Genomic DNA, 17,741 nt, shown 5'->3' on the forward strand with positions numbered 1-17,741 from the left:
GGCATACAGAGAAATGAAAACAGACCCACAAGGCACCGTTCTGAAGCTCCAATCCCTCAAAGTGCAGGTGGGCAAATATTAAGGGAAAACAGTACAGTCCACACAAATATGACAACTACGGGGTTGGGGAGCTGGTCTTTCTCCGTTCTGCATTCACTGGTGTCTCAAATCAATGCTGCACTAGACTGCACTGGAGCAAGAATGGCAAGTAAGTTGAAGAGCACTGATGAACAAGCAAGAGACCCTCGGAGCATTCAGGAAGTTCAAATTAAGTAATGGAACAGTTGAAGTAACTTGGTTGGACGAAGGTCCCAATGTATCAAGAGGTTATTCAGGGACTTAAACGCATGAAACTACAAACTGGCTATAATTAAAACAGCCTTGTGTAGGGTTAGCGTGAAAAAAGATTATACATTTCAATTTAAAGCATTATATCCAGTGAGGTAAAAGTAAAGGGAACAGTTTAAGGCAGTTTAAGAAGGGGGCATTTGCATATCCACTAGCATCAAGTGCAGCTTTTTAAATATTTCACAACAAAAAAGAGATGGTCATTCTCAATACCGTTTTGGAAAAAACACGTGTATATAATGGGTGCTCCGCGTCTATTAAGAAAAAAAGCATTTTTCGAACCATTTTACAGCAGGAGTAGGCTTGCATTCCAGGTTTGCATTCCAGCAAATCAAATGACGTAGCAGCCCAAAAATAAAAATAATCTTCGCTATGTTCACTTGATAAATATAATAAGTAACGGAAAGGTCTAAATTTGATTTATTTTTGTCATTTGGAACACAACGGACAGATAATCATCTCAACGTGATCAGCCCAGCATCTTTACTTTGCTAAACTGTTAAAGATTTTAATTACGCCAGCGTCGGAGAGCAGTGGTCTAATGAGGCGATAGACTCCAGAGAATCTGAGTGGTTAAGAACTGTGAAATGAGTCTGATAGGATTTTTATATATTCACTGTGGATCGTTTGCATATCAAAGAGGAGCAAATTATTGCACGACAGACCAATAACCTCCACCCCCCCCTTTCCAAGACTGTTAACAAAAACAGTCAGTCCTTACTGACAATCCTCCTTGAAAGATATTAAAATACCATGGGTGTTCATAATTTACAGATATAGCAAAGTAAGAACAGATATGGAAAAATATGGGATCCTCGGAACAAGTTATTTGAGTCAAATGTAAAAAGTTCCTTTTCTGATTAAAATAAAATTAGTTGGTTATATTTTTAACCAATATGCTTGGCAAGAATGTCTCCACGCTAACGATTACCTGCGAGTGGGGCTGACCCCAACACCAATGTTTACTCAAATGAAACAATAGGGAATAGGAGCCTCTGTTCTCGCCAACATGCACGAGATGTCATACAACTAAATACTTATTTTTATGTATACAACTCAGATTAAAAAATAAGCTTTGGAATGGCACAAACGCTGAACAGAAAACTGTGCCCTTCAATAAATCACAGCATCCAGAGGGAAAAAAACAAGTATTCTAAGTCGACTATACAGAAGAACTCTAGAAAGTAAATACATTGTAACACAGTGCTTCATGTCCAATTCCTCCCACTACCAACTGCTAGAATACAATTATTAAGGGAGCTTAACAGAGCCAATGAACATAGGAGGATGCAAAGCGGGGTTGTCCATGCAGGATTCAAAACTGCGACTATGAAATACAACCATTCTGCTGGCAGTATGGCTTACTTTTTTTATGCACGAATCCCATTTCACATACATCTGGGACTTCACACAACAGGAATGGACTGGATGAAAACTAACAGAGATGATGGTCCAGTTGGCAACAGATGCCAAAGTGCAATGATATTTCTCAACAAGGCACAGGTGCCAGAAGAGGTGTGCAAGGAAAGGAGATTACACCATGTCTGGTCTATGCCTCGATTGGCTACTGGATGCAAATGCCTAGGTCTAAAGCAGGGTTCGCACATCTCTATTGCTGGAGAAAAACCTTAACCAGCGTGTGCGATTTGGAAAGCCAGAACAATGTGTGATAAAAAAAAGGAATGGGAAAAAGGGTTACATTAAAAAAAAATAATAATAATCTAGTGTGTTCTTTAGGGAGAGATGCAACAAGATTATGCATTTGTCAACATGAAAAATAGCAATGATTATGTGATTATAACATTAGAGGATGTGCTAATTATGTGGCGCAAAATAGAATTCTTGCATTGCTCTTTAGCAACACTTGCAATGCATCTCATACGGCGCACGATTCCGACGTGAGCAATCAGATTTTTCCAATTGCATCGGCCTTTACAGACTTCGAAGCAAATTCTTGGTTTGTTTGCATTTCTAAAAGGTTGTAGGGACTAGGTCTGTCGATTGAATAAAGTGTCACTTATCAATGATTTTTATGTATGGTGCATTTTTATTATTACTACCGTCTCCCCACCTCATCATTAAAACGGAAATTGCTGGCGCAGACTTAAAAATGTATGTTCTGGGGACAGGTGACAGATCACACTTGGTGGAACTCAATTTTCCAAACCTGGCTATCAGAGGCTTAGTGGAAGATCTGTTCAACCTTGTTTGCCCTTGTCCCGCAATGCCCAGGTGACCATGCGCCAGTAAGCAGAAAAGTTGATTTAAACCTCATAATGGCACCGGTTTTATTCTATACAGTGTGGTTTTAAAAACAAAACGTTTTTATTGTGCCTGTCCTGAATTTTTAAGTTACTTCTCACAGGTCCAGTTGTAGGGTTTAAAAGCAAACAAATTACTGTCTAGCACTGTGTGCTGACAGCAGCCATTACCACCGTGCCCCTCTTCCTAATCACAGTCATTAATAACATGAAGTTGGAACGTGATGTGGGGGAGAAGAATGCAGAGCAATGGGGGTTACCGGCAAGTTACCTGGGCATCTAGGAGTAATTGTAATTGTAATTGACTATTTATAATGCGCTTAATACCCTGAGGTTTCTAAGCGTGGACCCGGGAATCGAACCTGTGTTGCTCCCAAGTAGAGAGAGCACGTTGCCCCCGAGCTATCCTCCCGAGTCCAGATATCACACAGAAATGTACACCATTTAGGGGTTTTGAATTTGGTTCTTCGTAAGGTTTGTAGTGATAAATAGTCATTAAGTGTCGGTGTCACCATTAGGTTATTGCGCCCAATACACTTCACGCATCACAACGCTCAGTCGGGTACTGTGTGCATACAGTAATGGCATTGTCTATGGTAAAAGGAAAGACGAGTGTCTGTAACCAGGCACCTGTAGTGTGATGCATCTGAAAGGTGTTTGTTGCAATTCATAACATTTCTCAAGTTCAAAAATTGCGCCCAAGTGCATGGTTATCCCCCGTGTGTTTACGTTGACAAGTAGCTCTTTTCAGCAGCAGATCTTCACAAAATTATTTGATGGAAAAAAATCAACAAGCAAAAAAGAACAAAATAAGATCAAAAGAAAATGTGGAATTTCATGCATTGACAAGAAGAGGTGCTGAACGGGAAATGTCAAGGGCTAAACCGCAAGGCAGTTGTATTTTCTCCACATACCTTGAGAAAGAGATTGGAGCGGAAGGGTAGACTGTCCGGGCTGAATCGTTAGCAGGCCCTGGCGCTGTAGAGTGAGAAGGTGTTGTTGCTGCAATTGCTGCATCTGTAAGAGTTGCTGCTGGAAGGCCAACTGCTGGGTGGCCACTTGCTGCTGCTGCTGCTGCTGCTGTTGCTGCTGATGCTGGTGCTGCTGTTACAAAATAATACACAAACAAATAAAGCACAACTGTAGCTCATTGTACAAATAGTTTGGCACAGTAATAAATGAGAGCCACCAAGTTGAATAATAATCAGGTGTTGATACACCACCTCACAATTCATTCCACCCACTTTTGAACTTTTAATGCAAGCTTGCCCCACGCCAAAGGTAAGCACTTAACCTGTGAGATTATCAACCCATAATAGGTTCTTTGATTCGATTTATGATCAAATTGCAAAAGCACGTGCTTGCTTCACTTACAAGTCATTGAAATGTTTTGTCACAAAACAGGTCATGTACATACCATTTGTAGGAGGATAGTATTGCATCCCCAACTGACAAGGGGCCGTCCTATGACGGTGGCCAGTGATGGACACATTTACTGCTCTGGTCACTCCCGGAACTCATACGTGGCATATAACCTAATGTGGGACATACAGCGTGCAAGAACATAGCAGGGGCTGAACCGGTCTGCCTCCCTTCACAGGACCTAATCAGACATAAAATGGAAGCCCATCCACATTCTGCAATGTGTGAGACTGGATGTTGCAACTCCGTTTCATAAAGCTAGCCACAGTATGTACTGTTCAAAGACTCCACAAAAAAGTGAGTGCCTAATTTCATGAGATTACATTCTCTAAACTATGCTTGTCCACGCTAATGCACGCACTGCGGGCTTCTGTACATGTACTGGAAGGTCCCCGAATGGGGTTGGAGCCACGTTGTTTTCCAGAGCCAAACTGAGCGCCTTTCAATGCCTTAACACAGAGTGGCTTTTTAAGCACTCTGTTTATCACTTCTGACACAAATAAATGAGAAAAAAATCAGACCTTTGGAGAAGAAAAACTTCATCTAATATTGTTAATTAGCCATGACAAACGATGAAATAACATTGTAAATCTTTCATGGAAACAGCCACTAGATTTTAATTACACACATTCATAATTTAGCAAACAACATCTTATTCTAGACGGGAGCGCTTAATGTGTGCAGAACTTCAAGCTACAGATGCCCGCGCACGACTCCGGCGAGACACTCCTCTCGGGGTATTAGTGGCCTTCCACAGTGCTTTGAATTCTGCTACAAATGTCTTACAGACAGTTGTCGGTGGAACAATAACTTGTGCAGTGTAAAAAAACAGGCACAGGGAGCCATGTCCCGCAGCTCGTCGAGCGAGCCAACAAATCTGAACGTAGACTTCCTCTGCAATTATCACAGCGATAGAAGAGATAATACACAGGAGAACAATGCATAGAAAGACATTACCAACATCCCCCTAAGGTGCCAGCAACTCTACAGGAGGAATGACTGACCAGCGCCATGAAGCAAGCATTAATTGTGGCCTAAGTGCAAGGCAAATCCCCAACAATAATTGATTAGCAGGAGAAATAAATGGTAGTTTAGGAGTATTGACTCATGCTATTAAAACATGCAATTACATCCTTCAATTCATTGCAGCACAAAAAGGCAATGCAAAAGAATCAACATCACATTTTAAAGATAATTGGGGGGGGGTTGCTTTTATCATTGTGTTGATTTTATCAGCATGATAAGTTGAACTCACGCTTTTGCAGTGGCACTAGCAAAGTTTGTCCTCTTAGTTTCAGTTTCCTATCAAAAAGGTTTTTCCCTGGACAAACCATTCTCCTTAGCAGAAGGACAACTAAATCCAACAAGAATGCCTCCCAGAATTCCCTGCAGCAGCAATGCATTTTCACGCGAAGGCATCATGCTCAACAAGCCTCAAAAGCCGGTTTATGGAGAAAACATGTTCAAGCTGATCATTTTCAGAATAAAATGCAACAGCAAAACCGAGCAGGGGAGCAATATTTTTGTTTTAAAGTGGATTGGTGAGGAAGAGCTAGTGTTATGGCCGGAAACACCTTTTAAAACAATAATTACTGAAATGCTAGTATCAGGGCTCCAGTATAAAGATATACTTGCAAAACACTTCCCAACACCGAATGGCATGCAATGCCTCAACCAAATTAAGTTCAGATAAGTCAGAACCACAAAGTGATCACCCCAGAGTTCGTACACCTCCCATTCAAGCGCTAGCCACCGTTTTACTCAGTATGGACTTCTACTCGTCACACAACTTGAAACTATCTTCTCAATTGTAATAGACTCCAACTGCCTTTCCCATTTCTACACTTTTTATCCATGCAGTATTTTCCAAACACAATACTAATCGGACCACACCAGTCAACAAAGATTCAACGACAAGTGTCTTAAGCCAATAAAAAAAAAAGTCAATGCATGAATCCTCCAAATAGCATTCTTGCTAGACTGCAACGTCGGCATGAGGACAATTATTGATATGGGCTGCCAAATGGTAGGCAGGTCTGCCACTGGGCAGCCTATACTGCACAACATGTTTCCTCGTGGCTCCCTCCAGCACTGAAAGGTGGAGTCTATATACAGACTGAATTCACTGGAGGAAATAGGATGGGCGAGTGCCCCATTTTCTGAAAGATTCAAGGTTACAAACCTTGAATTTCAACTGCAATTCATAATAATAGACTTTCTTCTTCCACAGCAAAATAACTTTCGAATCACATAAACTTGTCCTAAAGGCAGCAGTGTATTTAATCCACATCCTATAGATGTGCCCTTCATTTAAAGAGAAGTTTCCCGTAGTTCCAGCAGCTTGTTGCATTAGGTTACAAGTCTTCTATAATATACCAAATCACCAGTGTCGTGGTCTTACAGTGCCTGGATTGACAGAAATTTGGTGTTGTGTGCCCGCCCCTGCATGAAGTACCCAGACCTTAGCCTGCCGAGGATGGGAAAGTGGGTGAAATACCACTAACACAGGGATCAGATGATGTACGAGGGCGAAAAGGAATCACTTGCAACAGCTTTAGTGTGTGCAGATCCATTACGGTGGACCATAGATCTAGATTGCAAAAAGGAAGATCTGTTTGAAACATGTTTGAAGTGTCTCAGCAACTTTCACTCCCAAAAATAGGCAAATACTCCCATCAAAAAGAGAAAACCAACACACAGGAGCTTGTCCCCTTGCTTTCACTCACACCACTCAATGTGTATGTATTGTGCAAGCATTGGTGCACGTAGTGCTACAGGAAAAATCTGTTACTACTGCCTGACCCGAAGATGTAAAATACAAATCTTTCAATGTGCATACATTACTAGGTGCAAACAAGCGTTCATTGCAAAAGACATTCTGTTTGAAGCTAAGGCATTTTTACTCTATATAAAATACGGCCATTGGGAATGGGACTTACTTTTTTACTCCCTAAAAAAACATGTTACCATAGTAAGCGACTTCAATTCAACACTACATCTAGGTCAATGCCTAGTCTGGGATGCTGATGGAAGCCCTTATTGATGTATTTTTATGTCCAGTTCGTTTACTCTGGATGACAGCCCTTCTATAACACCCCTCTCTCAGAATCCCCCTGACCCCGCTGAGCCAAGATGTAGGTTTGTTTTGCAAATTTAAAAGGTTTATTTGAAAATGAAACAATATATATCTATCACACTTTTATAGTAAATTGATATTTGATAGCACACTTGTGAGGATGATAGTGATCAACAATGGATAATGTTACAGTGGTACACTCTTTTTGATGGCTTAGAAGTGATATAGAGAGGATAGAGCAGCTGAGAATGCTTTTATGGCTTCAAGGACAATGCAATGCTGAATGAAAATGCAGTACAGAAAATAAACTTGATATGACTTCACCAAAAGACAGTGTAATCACTTTTCTTTGACAATTCACCCTGCCCCCCTCTATGCAAGGTAAAGAGATGGGAGGAAAGCACATAGTTCTCAGGAATGCAATCACATATAATTCAGTTCCCCCTAGCAAGCTTAGAGGAAAACAGGTAGGAGTTTTAAACACAGGCAATATACTTTGATGTGGTTGCAATTAAGTGAAAAATATGCGAAAAATGCTTTTAATTGCCTATAGGGGTTCAGGGTGGGTGACAGCTACTTTGTATTAGTTCAGGGTCACTTTAGCAATGCGCATAGATTGTCAGGTTGCAAACGAATTTCAGCAAAGGAAAGCAAGGACAAATATTTTTACACGTGGCTGAAATTAAGCAAAATGTCATATTGCTTCCATCACAAACGGTTCCGGAGATACGGCCGATTTAGTAAAGGTAGTTTTTCGGATTTTAAATTTTAAAGCTCAGAATGACAGATGACAGTTTTCAGGTTTAAAGATGACAGAATGACACGATTCTAGGAGGCAGTTCTAAATAGGTTAAAATAGTTTGGATTAGATTATTTTAAACTAAGAGATTGGGTTTTGCACAGTTCTGGCGGTACTCGCACTATATTTTGGACAGGAATGCGACTTTGCCACGGATCGGGTCAAGATTGGACTGCGGTTCCCTCGCCACGGACGGTCTCTGCCTGGTTCTGCTCACTGGATAATTCTACCTTCTGGGTCAGCTCTGCTAGCGGCACTGCACAGCGGTCTGGATCTCTGGTTCTGACAAAAGTTCTCGGCACTGCACGGCGGTCTGGTCTCTGGTTCTGACAAAAGTTCTCGGCACTGCACGGCGGTCTGGTCTCTGGTTCTGACAAAAATTCTTGGCAAACATTCAAACAGCTCGCCCGGCTGTTGAATAGTTTGCAAATGATTTGGAGGCCTGCTGAAAAAGGATTCAGCTTGTGGATTCATGCCTCTCTGCTACAAATTCTGGAGTTAATTTCTGGTCTCTGGAGATTGATGGATTTGAAGTCTGGATCTCTAGAGGTGAAGTCTGAAGTCAAAATGCTCTGCAGAAAGTGAAAAAGAGCAGTCCTATCTGGCTTCCAGTGGCTCTTTTTATGTGTTTAGAAAGTGGGTGGGTCGGCTAATTCTGCATGCCCAACCCTCTCAACTTATCATTGGCCAGTTCCTCCTCTCTTCCTTGATTGGGGGAACTGGTTTGTGAGTCGGAGTGATGAGGTAGGTTTATGGTCAGAGGATCCTCCCCTTGTCAAATTGCAGACAAATCTATTTCTGATCCAAATACCTATTTATCCATGTACCATTTTTCTAATATTATACGTCCAGTTAACATATTTTCTGTAGCACCAAACCATCTGATCCCTGTCTTTGTAAGATGTTGTGTCCACTTATGACAGAATTCTGCCCTTTTCATCCAGATCACGACCTCTAAACCTTTCCAGATTTTAACCAAATGTGCACCAGGGATATGGGTTTCAGATGATAAAGTGTCAGATTTTTAACATGCATACATTTGGAGTAACAACCCTTTTTCCACTACTATCCCCAGGATATACCACAGGGTCCTAACACCTCTTAAAATGTGCACATAAAAATCACAAGAATGATGATGTTATTTATATAATTTTTACAAGTCCGCACTATGAATTATCCGTCTTTTTAAAATTATGCTCTGGCCCAAAAGGGGTGTGGTTTTCCAAAGCACATGGTGGAATTTCTGGTTTATCCACTTCCCCCAAGCTCAGTTTGCTCACAGATGCAGTGCCCCTCCCAGTTTCTCCAAAGAGGAAGCCATTTTATGACCCCCCCAATATAACATTTGCCTGAGTCCAGGACAGGGCTTTGTTCAATTTCCTGCAGTCTGCAGGTACCATTCCCCTAATTCAATCAGGGAGGTGTCATCTCCTTTTGGCAGGGGCAGCAGGGTGCAGCCAGGCCTGGGAACACAGCTGCTGAATTCCCTCTCCTGTCGGGGGTAGTTGTCAGGCAGAATCCAGTTTCATTAAGCCAGGCTTCAGCTAAATGTCACTTTTGTTCCCAGTTGTTCTTCATTCAAATCAAACTCACAATTTTTACACATGCAGCTAGAATGCTGATTCTAAGTTCAAAACTATGACATTTAACAGTTGCAAAATATGTGACACTCAAAAGTAGGTCACTCATTTAATTAACATTTCGATTTTAGTGGTTTTAAATACAATTTCAGTTAAGCTGCTGACATCCACAGCTCAGCCAGTTCTGTTATAACATTGTTTTGGGCTCTTCATCTTTCCAGATTTTGTATGCATACAAAACTTCATTCTGCCAGATGTCTGCTGGTGTTCAGTAAGATTTTTGAATATCCTGCAATGTTTGAAATAGGCATTTTGAGCTTGCATTCAGGGAAACAAAGGTGATTTTAAAGCGTTTTTTTAGCCAACCGGCACTGCTGTTTTTCCTTTGGCACACATTTCACTCATGGCACTCCTGGCCCATCATGCTTGCACTGGTGGGTGGCAGGTTAGTCAACCATTTTGGTGTGCGCACAAACTGTGCGGTTCTCCAGGATTCTGGCGCAAATGTGGGCGGCGACAGCTCATCCCCACATCTACCCAGTCTATTGATTCAACATGGGTCAAAACCCTTGACACCATCTACTTTAATACACAGGGAATAGAATCCCTATCTGGAGCACTGAGTGAAGCAGTAGGTAGGTAATAGCACAGAGTGCATGGCTGTGTGATAGGCTGGAGATATGCTCCAGCCACCCAGGTAATTCAGGGTTACATTTTGACCCGGGGTTACCTTTTACATTTTTCTGTGGGTCAAATATCTGGAATAGTAACTTGGAACTGCCAAGGCCAGAGGCCAGATGCAGCCCAGTCTGGAATAAACTCAGAAAGGTGAAGGTAGTTGGAGGAGTAGGATCGCCTTCTCTGGAACCATTCTAGGATATTCTGCAAGACTTGCACTAAAAGAAGAGGGTGGAGAGAGAGTGGGATATTCTATCCAGTTATTGGGCCTCATTAGGACCCAGGCGGTAAGGGGTTTACGGCGGCGTAAACAGCGCCGACCCTTACCGCCTGATTCCGAGGTCCCTTAGCGCCATGGAGGTTTTAACACCTGCTTTTAGCAGGTGTTAAAATCCATGGCGCTAAGGGACCTTGTTGTTTATTACGCCACCGTAATTTACGGTGGCGTAATTAACGCCTTCCCCACTCCCATTATGCCCTATGGGGCAAAAATGGGAATGGGGAAGGGTAAATGGGGATTGGGGATTTACCGCCCCGCCAACCTCGGAATGGGGCGGTAAGTCCGCCAACCACCATGGCGTAAACGTAGTTTACGCCATGGTGGTAAAGGTACGACCCAGGCGGTAACTTACCGCCTGGGTCGTAATGAGGCCCATTGTCTGACATTGCAGTCGCTGCACAGCTTGGGGTTTCAGCGGAGCGTGCCGTGTGTTAGATGATCACCAAATAAGTCTATTACATGCGTGTTGCCTTTGTAGCTTTTTATTCCACAGTTAGGCTACACATGTGCTTCTAAGCTTATACAAATCAACATATGTCATTTAGCACTGGCATCATTGACAGCACAGGTTACAAACTGCAAACGCCATTTAAAAAAGTACCCTGCATTACCCAGAGATTCTTAGAAGTCCACAGAAAAATAATTATAAATATAGAAAGTGTTACTAGTTAATTTGGACTGCTGTAACTCTCGTAGGAAAAAAAGATATAATACATGCAAATAAAACGTACTCGAGTGAATCTGCAGGTATACTACACTTTACTAAAACCAACTTACACTAGCTATTGAAACATTCACAGAAAAAAGAAATTCTCCTGCAGGATTGTATTGAAAAGTATTGCCAACAACATTTTTTTTAAAATCAGACGTGTTCACTTTTGTTGGGCTGGGAACATGGCATCTTGGTTTAAATTAGCATTAAAGGGCATCTAAAAGGGTTGACATCATGTTGTTGTCTCCAGAGCTATGCTTAGCAAAGCTCATACCAACCCTGTTTGAAAACCAGGATATAGAAGTATACAAGGCCTATTGTCCAAGAAAGAATTTAAAAGCATCGTGCGTTGCCAAACTGTGCTCCCCACCCAGTTACCAAACACAGGATACAAGTTAGTTTGTTTACTTCTCACAATTGAATGCACACAAAAAAGGTCTCCGTGCAGTCCTGCTGTCAGGTCAGTGTTAAAATGCTGAAATAGCCCGATAATGCTTGCAATGCTCATCTCCTCCCTAACGCCGCTGTCAAAGGTCTGTTTTCCTTTCTTGACAACTCCCAACTGCCTAACATAAACTGTAATAACTGCTGGATGACGAAAAACCGCCGTTTTCTTTTTTTTTTTTAAAGAGAAAATATATACTTTAATCGATTCACGAGAAAGTCTTTATTAAAACAATGCTGTTGCATTTTACATCGATGGAATCAAACGTGGATCAAAACACACGTCTTGCTTCCTTAAGCATCGTTTGTGCCGTTTGGTATTGCAGCAAATATATTCCCACAACACAAACGGCATGCATTTTCATCATTTGGGCAAGCAATGATGAAAACCTGAGCCAACCTGCTCAATTGTTAAAGATACATACATCATGGTTAGATCAAAACCTGCATTGCCAGACATAATGGCCAAATATTTCGTTATCTTTGGCAAGAAAACTGAGCTTTTGTAATTGATTCACAGATCTATGTAGCTAATCTGGTAGGGGCAATAGCGAAATCCTTGGGTACGATTTTCAAAAGCTTTTTTGAAAAGGAAAATCCCATTGAAAATCGCTTTGTAAATCAGGCCTCCTGTGTGAAAGGCTGTTTAGAACATTGTCGGAGCGCAGTAGCTCAGTGAACATGTGCTAGTTTAACCACTTTTCTTTCCCTACACCAAGAATGTCTTGGACGTCCTCTTGTCTACGTACTACACAAATAGTGATACAGGGTCAAAAATGTCAAGGAGCAAGCTACTACCAGCCATTAAAAGTCACTCGCCACCTCAATATACACATACACAAAACACAACATTCCTTACTCGGCAAGAACCAATTATTGCTAGCCAATGGCTAGCTATGAGTGCAAATGTTCAGCCCCCCCACATCCTAATAAAAAATAACTAAAGAGGTGAAAGCAAAGTCCAACGTTCTTAAGTTACAGAGAGGTTACATCACCAGTGCTTTGGCTCTCAGTAGCTAAACATGTACAATTCAAATCGCCCTGGTGTAAGTCTACCAGTGTTTTATTAGATTTTCTAAGCAAGTGTCCATTATCACTCCCAATGTTTGGCGTAACTGCCCTTTTGTGACTTACTGAAGGTAGAAACTGATCGTAAATACCACTATGCCAATTTAAGTGCCTGGTTGTTTTGTACCTCCAAGCTCTGATACTTTCAATATGCGCATTTAAACTGACATATGGTCTAGAAACAATATACAATTTGTAACTCTTTCGCAGATTTATCTACTTTACCGAAGTCTCCTTTACCAAATCCTTCATAATTGAACACATTTCTGATAATTGATGGCATTCAAGCCGGACTACAAATCCACTAATGTACTTTTCCCCATTGCGGCAGGTCTATAGTTGGTTGTGGAAAGGGAGGACATGCATTGGGGTGAGAAGACTGATACAAACACAATTGGGGTGAGAAGACTGATACAAACACATTGCATACCTTGTGCGGCCGGCGGGGGGGGGGGCGCACTGGGAGGCCACATTTTCCTGTTCAAAGAGGATGTAAAGCACACAAGGATCGAGGCAGGTGGGTTGGGAGGTGGCTCTCAGCCATTCCATAGGCAGGACATATTACTAGGATGATGTTAGTATACAGTGGTGGATGCTTATAGGGAATGTTGGATTCTTTAATTGGGCAACAACTAGTTCGGGAGAATTTTCTGCATACGCAAATCCTGCACACACACCTTTTTATGAACCTGTGACCCCCCCAATTTAACAATATTGATTCCCTGCAGCTTCCCTCCCCTTTCGGACAAGAAACACAGGTGGTCTATTTATTAATAAATAAGAAATATCAGTAATCAATTTAAATACAAAAAAATTATACATCTATACAATTCCAATGTCAATGGTGACTCCTATGAAGAAGGATCAATACACTTGTCGTTTCAATTTACAGTGCTATATTTACAGGAATAGAGAATTTTGTATCACCTTCTCTAACTTTGATTTACGGCGAGTGTGCATCCACTATACATTGAAAAGTTATGGAGCCGAGAATAAAGCTGTCATTTTATAGAAAACCAAATGTACTCAGAGGTTCCCTGCCGAAGTGTCTCTACTTTTTTTTAAAAATAAACAAACACCTCCCCTCTACCCAATACACATGTGAGCATCTCAAACATCAGTCCAGAAATGCAATTTAAAAGACAGGCTACTGAACACTCTGACATGGAATGTTATAGATGTAAGGAACACGTATGTTAAAACGTATATGTTTGTTACATTCCCACTGAGTAGAGCTTCTATTGAATTAATCTGTAAAAGTGTATATTTGTCTTTTTCAATGGACAACTTAAAATGGGAAAATGGGTAGCAGTGAATAACCCTTTCCCCCTGATTATTGAGTGCCAAAAGGACTCTGCTTAGCAATGTAACCAGAAATTGACCCTAATTACTTTATTTGTTTTAGGTATGGACATGGTGAGATATCATTCTGGCCCCCAGAATACTTCTGTGTTTGATGAATACAAAGAGAAGGAGGCAGCAGATCTGCCATTATACAAAGCACAGCATAGGACCTATCAAAACTAAAATTCCATAAGGACAAGAACTTCTGAAATATTTATTCATTTCTCAGGATGTACAGCCAATGTATATATCCCTTTCCCCTCAGCACTTGCACACCCAGAAAAAGGCTAGGATTTAATCTATTCCCCTTTAGAGTATCACTCCCATTCGAATTAAGATTATGTTTGTTTGTTTGTTTATTCACTTATAATGCGCACCAAACCCGAAGGTAGCCGGGCGCAGCAGTACAGCATATGCGAAACTTGAGGTTACATAGTTACAAAATACATACACAGTAATATATATATATACAAGCAGTCAGTGGTTAGAATCAGATTCCACCCGCCATCAATATGTACAGTTACAAAATAGAAGCAGAACAGACTATATGCAGGCGCTAGCTAGGAGTCACATCAATAGCCCGAGTGTGTGTGGGATTGAGGATAGTTAGTAGGTGAGAAAATATATATACAATAAGGGAAATCATGAGTTAAGTGCGGGCAAGTCGACCTGCTAGTGTACAACTGGTCGTCGTCGCCTTCAGCAGATTGAGATAGTTGGACCTGAATTTTCGAAAGGGCTGTTCCTAACGTAGATGATAAGGCAGTGAATTCCATAGTTGGGCCGCTTGGACCTGGAAACTACCACCACCAACCTTCAGCCTAAATCTAGGTGTAATTAGGCTATTGGCATTGGAAGTTCTTACTGTTTGGGAGGAACTTCTCTTTGTGAATTATCTTTAAGATAGCTAGGTGAGGCATTGTTCAAGGCTTTGTGAACAAGTGAGGCAACTTTTATTTAGATTTGTTCTGGGTCGACATCCAATTATTTTGATGTCTGATTTTCGAAATGTGTTTTCTTTTGGGTAGGCCAAGATCTGCTCTCAAGGCATTATTTTGTAGGATTTGGATTCTGTGGACGACAGCTTTGTTAGCGCCAATGTATAGAGCATTACAATAATGAAGCCTGGACAGAATCAAGGCCCTGGCTAAGATAATGCAATTGTTATCAGAGAGAAAATGTTTACCTGCTCTAATAAGCTTACATGTGTATGCTGTGGCAGAGACCAAGGATTTCAACTGTTTGTATGAGGAGAGGGTGGAGTCCAGGTAGAAGCTGAGTGTCTTCACCTCCTTAGACACCTTGATATTACCATCAATCTCAAAAGAGGGGTAATCTTGGCCTAGTTTTTTTAAGATTAGAGTCCCTAGAGTGATAAACTCTGTTTTATCATCATTCAGGCATAGACCGTGAGAGGCCATCCAAGCCTGAATGATGAGATACACTTAGCAAGGCCAAATCCTTATTGTAATCACCGGAAAGTGGTAGGAGAATCTGGGTATCATCTGCATAATTAGTGTAGGTGATAGCAAGAAGGTCCAGATCATCAGGAAGGGGCTTAGTAAATATGTTGTATAGAGTAGGGGAGATGCAAGATCCCTGAGGAACTCCGCACAGGATTGGGATCGGATCGGCTGCCGCTGAGGGGGAGAACACCCTCATAGTCCTATCACTGAGGAATGACTCGATCCAAGTTATAGCTTCTTTGGAAAAGTGGGCAGCTGAATCTAGATGGCTGCAAAGGACCTTGTGGTCGACAAGGTTGAATGCAGCCGAAAGGTCCAGCAACAGGAGAAGAGCCATTTTACTTGCATACTTATTTCTTTTTGGCTGATATCAGGAGAGAACCATCTTAAGGACTGGTTCAATTCCCTCCATCTAGGAACAGGGGGACATCAGTCTGCAAGATGAACTCCAGGTAGGCCTCTATTGTAATGCAAAATGGGTTTAAAAGGAAAGCAATATATTCCATTGTTCCCCCCATCCAAATTCTCCTTTCTCATCTCCTTTCAGTCCGTCGGTCAATTCAAGTCAGTGAGTGAGCAAATGAGTATCCTTGACTCCATGGGTTTGGACTTTCATGGATTAAAAACCACTCCCTTTACACAGTTGTATCATTTCTCTAATCTAACTGGACAGTGTATGCTATTCGACACTGTCCCAAAAGTGGCATCAGACTAAACCATCCAGTCTGTACTCATGGGCATGGCGAGGACAGTGTAATGGGAGGGATGTCTCAAACCAGGTTCCCTCCCATTTGTTTTAATGTTGTCATCTTAGATGTTTACATTAAAACAATTGTAACTTTCTAAGACATCATATTCCTCACATGTGATCATGTTACCAATCAGTGCATCAGATTGCTCTTACTCAGGTGAATGAAAAGATGCAAGACTGATCTCGGCACAAAGTGTAAAGTATGCATTAAAATGTTTGGCTTTTTACAGACTCTTTTTTTACACAAACATTTTTCTTTTTGTCAGAATAACCGGCTCTGCACGGACGCTGGGATATTTGAATCACTGGTGTGTGACGTTTCTGTTCAAGAAGATCTTGTATAATTAACATATTGTCAATAAATATTGTTTGACATTCAGCTGATAGAGCTTTTCAACCTGAACAATTAAAAAGAGTAACTCTCTATGACTGTGTGAATTAAAGTTACAAATGTCAATGTGATTACATATGCCATTTTTAAAATAGTGCTTTTGTTCCTTTACAGATCATATGATAAACCACAAAACGAAACAACATCTCCAGCTCTTGCCGGATGACAGCCACATGGTGTCAGTTCCCACATGGTGTCAGTTCCTTTAGAGCACAGAGCTTGTCATTTAGGACTGCCGACAAGGCTGGTTTTCATGGCTCAGGTTTTTGGATTATGTTTCTCATAGCCACTTGGTTATACAGCTGAACCCTTGAAGGATTACAGTCACTTAAGCCAGACTCCAGGTCTTCAAAGGTGTGAGGTTTTTCCTTCTGGAAAGGCCTGGCTGATTACAAGATCATATTAGTTGGAGAGCAGAGCAATGGTCAGAATGAAATCAGTGTATTTATGAGGAATTGTTGTTAGGCTCGATGACAAATGGGAATGTTAATGAGTAGCATTTATTTTGCTTGCAAGGCATGGCCTCTGAGAACAAACTCCAGGAAAAGGCATGAGATTATATGGTCACTCCAAAGCCACTGTTCACACTTCTTTACTGAAAGCATCCCCCAGTCCTGCAGCTGTTGGGGGAGAGATTGCACTTTTACCTTCTAGGCCCAAAGCCAATGTTTTATTCTCAAATGCAGCCTTTTATTCTTTTCCTCAATGATTTTAGATTTCCAAAACAGGGCAGTGTTATACTTTTTTTGCAGTCAAACTCCTATCAATAATTTACATTTTTGACTATCGGTAGGTTTTTATAAATTCCAATTCTCAATATTGTTGAAAACAAAAGAATATAGCAGGCCCAAATTAGAGTTTTACTCTCCTATTGCGAGCTTGGCTTTTCATCCCAGATTGGGCTGTTTAACCATTTCGCAAAAAGGTTGCTGGATACTTTCTCGTAACATTGATTTTTTGTTTGGCCTTGTCAATTGCTTTTGACTAATACTCTTGCTTTAGAGCTAACAGCGCACATTTCCTTGCATGGGTCTTTTTCAGATGCTGTGAGCATGCTTGTGGCGTGCATTTAAAGGCCCCAAACAGAAGTCCCTTTCACATGAATAGCAAGATTTTAAACA

General features: G+C 41.3%; 1 protein-coding gene across 18 annotated transcripts in view; it reads right to left on the reverse strand.

The window, feature by feature from the left end:
- FOXP1 (forkhead box P1) overlaps window positions 1–17,741 on the reverse strand; it is a 1,926,958-nt gene that overhangs the window by 128,882 nt on the left and 1,780,335 nt on the right. For 16 of the 18 annotated variants that reach the window (XM_069643824.1, XM_069643831.1, XM_069643823.1 and 13 more), the window contains one exon: window positions 3,524–3,713. In XM_069643824.1, the coding sequence (XP_069499925.1) occupies window positions 3,524–3,713 (190 nt within the window). The remainder of the gene's footprint in view (window positions 1–3,523; window positions 3,714–17,741) is intronic. The other 2 variants (XM_069643828.1, XM_069643826.1) reach the window with 1 other exon arrangement.

This window comes from Ambystoma mexicanum, chromosome 2p (genome assembly GCF_040938575.1).
Source record: "Ambystoma mexicanum isolate Mex_15411 chromosome 2p, UKY_AmexF1_1, whole genome shotgun sequence".
Lineage (NCBI taxonomy): Eukaryota > Metazoa > Chordata > Amphibia > Caudata > Ambystomatidae > Ambystoma > Ambystoma mexicanum.